This window comes from Atractosteus spatula, chromosome 5 (assembly GCF_055471065.1).
Source record: "Atractosteus spatula isolate fAtrSpa1 chromosome 5, fAtrSpa1.hap1, whole genome shotgun sequence".
NCBI classification, from domain to species: domain Eukaryota; kingdom Metazoa; phylum Chordata; class Actinopteri; order Semionotiformes; family Lepisosteidae; genus Atractosteus; species Atractosteus spatula.
In genome coordinates this window covers 7823304-7833498 of record NC_142710.1, presented here as the reverse complement: position 1 = coordinate 7833498, position 10195 = coordinate 7823304, and the positions used below count along the sequence as shown (strand labels likewise).

The following is a 10195-nucleotide window of genomic DNA, read 5'->3' as shown; positions in this document are numbered from 1 at the left end:
ATAAACTCAGACAGAGCTCAATATAAATAGAGCTGCGATGTGTCCAGGGTGTATGCAATACATTATGTCCAAGTAGTGCAGTATGCCGATACTATGAAATTGTATGAAAACAATGGTCTTGTGATACAGGAAGTTACTAATCCTAACTTTTTTTTTTAAACACGTGGCTGAAAGATGAATCTTTAAACGGCCCTTGATTTGCATACTCATTTTAAAAGGACACAATGAGAAACCGATTACTTCTTCAGATTTTTCAAAAAGGACACAGCTACAAAGACGTGCTAGTTAAAGCCTCTTTGTAAGAACATGCAGCTGTTTGCTAATGTTCGCCTTTTAAGGCCACATCCGCAACTCTTCTGATTTGGGGTATGATATTGGTGACAAATGTAATTTTCCTCTTCACTCAAACGCACTGGAATTAAGTGCAAAAAACACCACCGCCCCCTACCCGGGCAAACAAACAAAATGGCAGAATTCCAATAATCGCTCCGGTAACAGAGCGCTTGAACTCGGCAGACGGGGTTACTATATCTCGGAAACGACATCAGCACAAGCGCTACTTTAAACGGCACAAACGTGGCACAAAGGAATGAGGAGGGTTTCATCGTTTGTACTGTCTGTAGGGTGTGTGTGGGGGGCGAGGCAAATTCACGGAGCTTCAAAACAGTTTTCAGTGGTCGGGTTCATCGGTATTGCATACACTAGGTGACGAGGCTAATAAGGGGGAAAATACAAATAGCTGAGCAAGGATTGAGATTAGAAAATGGCACAACATATCCATGTGCAAATATTGATTTATTGATTGTTTCACTGGTGTCTGTGGATATTTTAGCATTGTATGATAGAAGAATAATCTAGACATTTGTAGAATAATAGCACCAGAGAGCTGACAATACATAATCAGACACTTTTCTATATGAAAGCAAGTGTTAAGTACATACAATTCCTTTTAACCACAAAAGGACTGAAGTCTTGCTTCTGGGCTCCTCCCATTAACTATGTAAAGCCAGTGCAGTATCCCTGTCTGTGGAGGACACTGCACCTGCCGCTCATATTAGATCCAGGCACCTACAGTAGATGTGCAAATATTGTAAAATCATCCTTCTTCCTCCTCAAATATCAGACTATCCCCTATGTTTACCCCTAACAGTAGCTACAAATTAGTCACCATTTTCATCTTCTTTGAAATTGATTACTACAACTCTTGGCATACCAGGGTGCCTTCATTCACAGGGAACAAAATGGGTACGTGCAGAACTCAGCAGCCAGTATCAGGACCAGGGCTTGCAGAAGTGATCCAAACATTCTTCAGAAGGGTTTTTAGGGGACTGGTTCTGTGTCTGCCGTTTTATTGTCCTACTCTATTGCAAACCCCTTTTTTCATTTCTGCAATTCAGTTGCCTCCTTTGCTTGGTTTTTACTACTGTAGAGTGGTTTGAGAAGCTACTTTTAAAGGCTTCATCTAAAGTTCAATATTGGCATTTTGCCCTGCACTTAAGTGAAACTGCCATCAAAAGGAGTATCATCCCTCCCACTGGATGAATTTGAAAATGCTAACTACACAGAACTGCTGCCATCACTACTGTATTTTGTGGTAGAAAAGCCCATTAATAGGACTTTGAGTATCTGTCACTCGGAGAGCAGAGCTTTAGACTGGAAATATTTTATTGCCATTTGGAATTGAACATGTACAGTACTATTACTAGGCATGAAAAGCTTCCAACTGCACCCATGTATATGGCAGCTTTTTTTTTAAATGCCCTAGGTATTTAAGAACTGCTCCAGTCCACTTGAGTACTTCTGGCCAAACCATCCCATGTAGGTGCAGGAATGAGATCTGGATGGAGAGATGCGTCACCATTTGAAATGGTTGCACACCTACAACCCACTCAATGGAGTAGAGCTTCACAAACATTCTCTAATGCAATTGGTCTAAAACCTCAGGCGATGTGAAGCTGGAGAAAGTAACAATATTGAAGAGATGGGAGACACCTGGGAAGTGAGATATTTTCTGTTTTAATATTTTTGCAAGCTACTGTATGCAGTCTAGTGGCTGGAAGTTGGCTTTGTGCCCAAAAATAACAATTGTGCCTGTCCTTGCTCAGTAAGATAAAGGACATGTATGTGGTAAGCTGGCTGTAAGCCCAGAACATGAAAAGAACCAACTATGGTCTAGTCTGCAACTTGGATATAAAGTATAAAGGACTATCTTTAGCTATTCAAGTCTGGTGGGTGCAAGCCAGACTTCCATATGAAGTTATGAAGACTTCTGCTTCACAGACACCTGAACTTTGTCATTTGTATGACAACACGTGTCATACAAGTATATGACCAACAGCGAGAGTCTGTCCTGCAGGAACTACAATCCAGTAGGAAAGGACACCATTAGATCTTTACAGGTTGGTAATCCAACATGACTATGGATAATCGCACCCATTTTACTTGCTCAAGAGCCCCCACCTCCCGTTAAGGCACACAGGACACAGAACCGCTTTCAACATCTTTATTAGGACTGACTTCCTCCAACAGAACCAGCTCTTCAGACACAGGTTGCTGGTCCCTGAAGCAGCATGCAGGAACCTGAAAAAGTGGTTGAAGCCCCCTTAAGTGCAGGAAAAACACAGGACTTTGAGACACTAACAGGAGAGAAGTTACAGAAAGGAATCAGGACTCAGCTCTGGGGGGGGCACCATGCAAAGGGGTGCCATAGGAATTTAACAAAACTGGTACCCCCCCGCTCCCAACCTACCCCTCAGTCCCTGGGGCCCTCATTCTTTCCTGGACAGGGGGTCCTGACACAGCGCCTGTCAGCATCTGGGTTCTCCAGCACTGGGATTTCTGCAAGAGAAGATCAGATAGTGGGCTCCCGAGGTAAAAATACTATTGCAAAGCATCAGATGTGCAGGGACAGAAGGAACACACGGAGAGGAGCTTAAATAGAGACTCACTGCGGCCATCAAAGCAGCCCTCCACACACTGCCGCTCAGACGGTAGGCACAGCTCTGTGGAGCACATGAAGTAGATCTGGAGGAGGGATTTTAAAATTAGGGTTTGCATATCAAGTTGCCATAGATATTCCACATGGAGCTACAGAGTCTGCAACCACAAAAAGCCTCACCTCCTCATTGATGTAGGAGTAGGACGTGCTGTCCAGGAACTGGAAGGTCTGGATGTGGAAGCGGCGGTGGTGCTTGGGCAGAGGCAGCTTGGAGTGGATGTGCAGGGTGGACGTGTGGCCGTAGTCCAGAGGGTTGGGGCAGCTGCAGAGAGGCACCAAGATCAGGACCCTGCCTGCCACCCACTGACCAGCCCAGGGTTAGAGCTGCACAAGCAGGAGCCCCTCACCCATCATAGAGCAGCACCCAGACAGCCTGGCCAGAGCGGGGGTAGGCAACGCAGTAGTGCACCAGCAGCACCAGGTTGGGGTCTGGAGCGTTCAGCAGTCGCACCTCCAGGTAGACTGGGTTCCCCAGCAGGAGCCGGAGGGGCCGGTGGTACTGAGGGTAGAACCTGGTGTAGCTCTCGTCTAGAAGATGGAGAAGGGGTGGGTAGAGCTGTATACTGCAGCCGGACCATAAAGCTACTGCATAGTGGAGTCTAGTCAGAAATGTTTCACTCTGGAACAGTCATTTCTTACCCCTCAAGCCACGTTGCATTGAATACTCCCCTCGTGAGGAGCCGTTTGATAATCAACCGCTCACCTGTAGCAATCCGGAGCTGCACCCCAAACACTCCGTGGGACAGGACAGCAGAGGGCAGGTAGGGGCTCTTCACCAGGTAGCCTGTGCTGGCCAGGTTCCCCTCAGCATAGCGGCACTCCACCAGCAGCCTGGAGAGCAGGAGGAGGGGGAAGCCGTAGCCAAGCCATATTCCTCCATGTGGTAAGCTGGCCAGCACAATAGATCTCGATGATCAAAACCCTGCTCACCTGAAGGGGCTGTCCCTGGTAATGACTCCATAGCTCTGCATATTGCGTCTTGCCCGTGTCTCCACCTCAGCCAAGTAGATGGTGGTCTCTCCTACCACCTGAGCAGAGAGCAAGGTCAGGAACCATCAACTGCCTCTTGAGCGGGTCCCTCCTACTTCTAATAAAGGAATTAGACACTCCTATATAGAGGATTAGGAGAACTGATTTTAAAGGGATCAGTGTACTCACAAAAGCATGGGTCCCACAGCCAGTGACAGGGAATTTGAAGATGGCAAACTCTGAGGTACAGATGACAGGGGTGCAGGATGCGTTGCCAGCAATCACCAGGCTGGCAGGATCCACAGGGGGTACAGAGATGGTCCGAGGGACAGCAAAGACAAAGTGCTTGTCAGCAGTGCACTCTGGGGAGAGAGGAACATGTCAGGATCTTCATTGTTCTGGTCAGGAAGGTGCCTGGGACTGGATCGGTAAGGAGAGGCCTACCCTCCAGTGGATAGTAGCAAGAGGATGTTTCTGGGTCCACACAGCATCCCTTGGCCACGCAGTGGGCTGGAGAAGTCCTCCCTGGACCGCAGGCCACCCGATGGCTCCTGGGTAGTTTACATCCTGGAGAGACCAGATTGGATCCATCAACACAGTTGTGTAGCCAATTACCAGCTCTCAAACCTATACACTCACCCTCCCTTGGTTTGTAGGGGCGATAGGGACAGGACACCACAATCTCCCCTCTTGGGCCATCATTGGGATGGTACACCACCTTCACAGTGTAGTGCTGGTCCTGCAAAAAAATAAAGGATAAGACAGATGAAGTTGTGATGGCAATCTCTGGAAGTGGGCTTGGCAATCGGCAGATCTGAAAGTACCCAGGAACTTTCAGGAGAGCTGTTCTGTAGAACAGTAGAAGGCATGTTTACAGCCACGATTGTAACCAACATCCTGAAGGTGAATGATCTGCAGTCTTAATTCACCCTCCACCCCATCCTATTTTAAAGACTAAATACTCACAAAAATATTCCACAATGAGCATGACCGAGAGGAAGTTGCATCTTGGAGTGAACCCAGACTCATCTAACAGGTCATTCCATCTAAAACTCCTACTGAAATGTGTGAATGGTGAACTTCATGCGACAATACATTTACTTCTTGTCTGACTGCAAGATAAACAATTCCAGCCAGTCCGTTCCACACCTCACGTCATGAGTTCTTATGGTTGCTTAATTGATTGGTACCTAGATCGGCATCTACACTAGTAATTAAGAACTAGAACACCTTCGTATTTACAAAATGAAAAGGCACGGAAGGAAGCAATGCTCGTGGTGCTCCATGCTTTCAGCAGGAAGAAAGCAATCTGGAGTCTGGCAGTACTTTATATAGGACAAGCCAAGCAGGAAAGGCTCCTGTAAGATACTGACGTGCTTGTTGAGTCACAGCATGCAGAGACTTGTATTAAAACATCCATTTTCTGCACTGCTGCTTGTGCTCAAGTTAACCAGAAGACTAAGCAGGACTAAACAAGTGTCTTGACTGGAGATCAGTGCAAGAAGCTATGCTTAAAGAATATTGGTTTAACATGCCACATGTTCTGCATTTCAGCTTTCTAACGGCACCATCAAAACGCAGTTTTTGTTCATCTTCTCAAAATGAAGAACCAGGACAAAGTGCTCGGAGAAGTAGAGTGCACACAGCATGAAATAACCATTAGAAAAGAGGACAACATACTTGTGTGGCTGGGTGTGAAGCTATGCGAGAAATAGGATCATGGCACCAACATTTTTCAGCACATGCTGGCATTCACCCATTTCTTAAGAACATGAGCTTAAAGAGCTGTGACACCTGAAGCTCAGGCCCGTCACTGTTAAGAGAACTGGTAGTGTCAAAAGGGCTAGTTATCTGTCAGAAAAACTATTATACCACTGAGGTGAAGAATGCAGATGTTACCTGCCCAGTTTTAATAGGTTTAAGTAACTCAAGCAGTCATTCTACTACAGTTATTAGCAAACTCTGTATTGATAGGAGCCTCAAATTTATAATAATGAAACTTGACAAAATTCCATACGTGTGTACCAAAAGAGATTAGGAAGATCCGTGCAGCAAAGGGTTCATCTTGTAATTGATTTGCCCTTCCTGGGGATTACACAGAGGTTTGTGCTTAACAGCTATAAAAGTTAAGCTACTTCACTAGTATGACTAAAACTAGCCTTACCGTTTAGTCATCTAAGAAGATGAGTGCATATTTAGCTTAACAGTCACTTTCTAGTTGCCCTCTAATTTAGTCTGACTCTTGGGGACTTGACAGGCCAAATTAACACTGGTCATCTGAACCAACTTCTTGTAGACCACTGGCTTACAATCCTACCAATACTCATTGGTTTAGACAAGGTCTTACTTTCAGGCATGTATAATACTCAGGAAACAAAGCTCAAGCTCAGCCTCACCACAAGCCGAACATGGCAGCCAGTGTACAGGATGGTCAGGGTGTTCAGGTGCCGCCCTGCAGTCACAGAGTATCCACAGGACGGAGTGTCCAGCACAGACACCAGGCTGCCAGAAGAACCTGCACAGGGTACACAAGAGTCCAATTTGTCTTTGGTAGGATTTTATATATTGCAGGTGCAAAAAGCAAACTCAGCAATAGATTACAGCACACTGAATAGAGGCAGCCGTATCATTTCAAGGTGCATCTTGCATCATAAAGCTCCAAATAGCTATCAGGACAGGGTAATGCTATCATCCACAATTTCAAGGCACATTTAGAGAACCCTGGAACTGCTCCAAACACCACATCAAGCTCCCTGTTCCATTAGTGGCCAACAAGCAGCAGTCTTGTTGCTAGGTAAAAGCCTCCTGCATTACCAGGGACCAGCAGTAAAAGCCCTTCCCCAGTCACTCACTCTGAACTTTGATCTCCTCCAGGGGGCCAGCAGGCAGGGTCACAGTCATGCACACCTCACTGCAGGAGATGGTCAGGCCTCTGGGAGGTGGGGGTGGAGGGACAACTGGAACATGGCAGGACACAGTGCCAGTCACCCATTTCCTCTGCTGTTTGTCATAGTATCTCACTGTCAGGGAGTAGTGTTGCCGCTGGTTCTTCCTCTGTGGTGGGGAACAGGGTTGCAGGTTAAAAGCACTGATGTAGAGCTGTTTGGACTGACTAAGGCACTACTGCTCACACAAGTTCCCAGCCAGTCCAAGCCCAAAGCCTGCCCTTACCCAGGTCCTGATGTAACACCCTTTGTAGGAAGCCACCAGCACCAGCCAGCTCCTGGTGGTCCACACCTTGTGCCCACAGTGCTTTGGGAGGCTGTTGACCGAGAGAGGAGCCATTTTGCCTGGAAGAAGGCAAAGGTGAAGTGTTAGAGGCTTACAGGCAAGTGGTCTTTCACAGCAGCTCTGTACAGCACCAGAAATCAAGAAAGCACAGATCTTCCCTTCGCAAGGGACATCTACTGCATCATGCCCCCAATTCTGGTCCTCCACACTTGCCTGCTCTTCTCTCAATCTAACTGATCAAAAGGTACTGATCTGGAATGCATGCAGGTTTTCCATGGATACATTTGAAAGATCATAAACTGGAGAATTATCACAAAGGTACACTCCTCATGTCCTCACAAAAAAAAAGTCATAGAAACATAAGCATTAGTATTGGTCTAACCTAGCAGAGCTCATCTCCCTGGTACATGGTCTGGTTTCAAGCACCTCATGCACAGATGTACCCATTTAGTGAGGGTACAGCTCAAACCATCATGAAGTTGAGGTTATTCTCCACTTGTATTTCACACCCTCCCCCATCTCCTGTGGGAACTCTTCCATTCATAGTTACAGCTATGGAGCAAGTAACCCACTACATGGCATACAACCCATGGAGCAAAAAGCACATTTGGAGGCACTGTACACCTCGTAGAATTAGGAGGGATAGTCACAGAAGTATTTAGTCCTCAGCTGGTGATGTTCAAAGACTAGCAGAATGTTCTGGAGGCGTATTTACCCACTGAGGCCCTCAGCTTATAACTTTCCCCATACACTGTATGGGACAAGATTTCCCTACCCATTCCCATGAAAGTGTGCGATGTTCAAAGACAAGCAAAATGTGCTGGAGGTCTATCTACCCACTGAGGTACAGGGACAATTGTTTAGAGGGGTTGTCCTGCTACATTTGGGGATACCACTGCAGCACAATCCTTTGGTTTACAGCTCAGATGGCACATGAACAGGTTTTGATCTCCTGAACAGAGGATGGCACAACCTGTCCATGTATAGGGCTAGTGCAAGTACAGGCAGGGCAGAACCTCACCCTTCAGCAGGTAGACTCGGCTGAACCTCCTCACAGAGAACTTGAGCATCATGCTGCTCTTGCCACAGGACAGCAGGGGGCGGCTGTGGGATTGCTGCTGCTCGGGGTCACCCTGAGACTCTGGGAGGGAAGAGAGGACAGCAAGAAGTGTTACTGGGTACAAGACCTTCAAGTTGGTAGCTGCATCAGCAAAGGAACAAGTACAGGTTTCTTCCATGCTGAAGAGAAGAAAAACAGTTCCAGCTGTGGAACCGTCTTCAGGTGAAGGCTCCACAGCTGAAATGGCTCTATTCAGCATGGAATAAACATTTACTTGTTCCTGTGAAGAGCTACAAGAACACACTTCACTCTGAAGGAATCTTCTAGAAGGAGTTCCTGCTGTAACCCACTTAAAGGAAAGAAGGAGCAGCCATATGGAAAGCACTATGTGGATATTCCACTGGTCATGACCATTCCTATGCATTGCAGACTTCCTTTTAAGGGAAATACAGCAGAGCTACTTTACTACCATGCACTTGTATTCAGTCCACAGACTTGCAGAAACTCCCTACCAGGGTCAGATGAAGGAGGATCTGCTCCAGAAGGACCAGTTGTCACTGCTGCCACATCTCTCTGCACATCAGCACTAGAGTCCTTATCCAGCTCTTCCCCCTCAGCATCAGAGCCCATTTCCATCAAGTCCTGCTCTGCCCTACTTGGCACCCCTCTCATCTCTCCAGCAAAATAACCATCATTTTCATCTGGTGGGGTCTCCCGGAATACAGGACTACCCACATTTGGCTCAAAACCATCATAACCTTCCTCTTCACCAAAAACAGCATCTGGATCCTTGAGCTGGGCTTGGGCCACTGCAACACAGAGCCATGCTAACAACCCAGGCAATAGGAAATCCATCACACCCAATCCTCTCCCCTTGTTCACTCAAAAACACTTCTAGAGAAAGAATAACTACCGCTTTTGCTGCTGGGGCTTATATACAGGCCCTGAGACGCGCGCTGTCCTGTGGGCCAATCAGGAGCAGGTAAGGAAATCCAGAACATTCTCACAAGCTGAAGTTTCGGACGCGGTGTTGAGAGTGAAATTACGTGACATAGCTTGACTGCCCGGATGTGCTGCGTGATCAATTTGTTCTTGTACAGTATCATCAGTCTAAACTGAGACAATAAAAATATAACCTTGACAAGAATAAAAAAAAAAAGTTACAGCAAAGCGGATCCGTTAATCTCTTTAATTCAATTTGAAAATAATATGTATTAAAGCGTGATGAAATGCCGTTGATCAGATTTCACAGTGACGCGTTTTAATTTCACAATGAGTTTTCACGTCATGATTGCTGTAATGCAGATCGCGGTAAGTTTCAATGTGTTCGACGATCTCGCTGTGTTGATGACCTGCAACGCCAGCACATACAGTACACCCATATTACAATACATCCTCACGGGCTGATATTAGGCATAAAGATGGAAGGCGACTGTAGATGACAAGTTTATTACGTGAGTGTCTTGTTCAAAGTGAAAAGTGTGTTCTTAGTGGTAACATTTAACCAGTTAATTTTCGTAGTTGTATTCCTAATACGGACTCAGCGTGAGTAGGCATAACTTTTTAAAAACGCAGTTTTTGGTGCAGATGGAGTTAATCGATATTGCACAGGGGACGAAGCTAATAAGCAGGAAAGTAGAGAAAGTAGAGTAAGAGTAATTGAGAAGAATTAAGAATGGCACAATATGGTTTCCAAATATACATATATTAAATATTTTTAAGGACAAGACACTGATAAAATATTTGATTTATTGAATATTATTGTTTCACTGGTGTCTATAGATATTTGTATTATATAATAGAGTAATAATGTAGATATTTGTAGATTAACACCACCAGAGAGTGGACAACGTGTTATTAGACACTTTTCTGTATGAGAGCAGGTGTTAAGTATAAAATGTCCTTCTTTTAAGTGCAACAGGACATCATGCTTCTGG

At 45.8% G+C, this 10195-nt stretch overlaps 1 protein-coding gene across 1 annotated transcript; it reads right to left on the bottom strand.

Moving 5' to 3' along the window:
* Positions 1-2752: 2752 nt before the first annotated feature.
* On the bottom strand, positions 2753-9125 carry LOC148833934 (zona pellucida sperm-binding protein 4-like). The gene is made up of 14 exons (XM_088917157.1): positions 8771-9125; positions 8220-8339; positions 7139-7257; positions 6820-7021; positions 6364-6482; positions 4607-4706; positions 4412-4534; positions 4157-4329; positions 3929-4026; positions 3702-3829; positions 3346-3526; positions 3119-3260; positions 2949-3024; positions 2753-2838 (listed from the first exon to the last, which is right to left on the bottom strand). Exons 1-14 carry the CDS (start codon positions 9111-9113, stop codon positions 2753-2755), a joined length of 2010 nt encoding a protein of 669 aa, XP_088773283.1. The 5' UTR covers positions 9114-9125.
* Positions 9126-10195: the final 1070 nt, after the last annotated feature.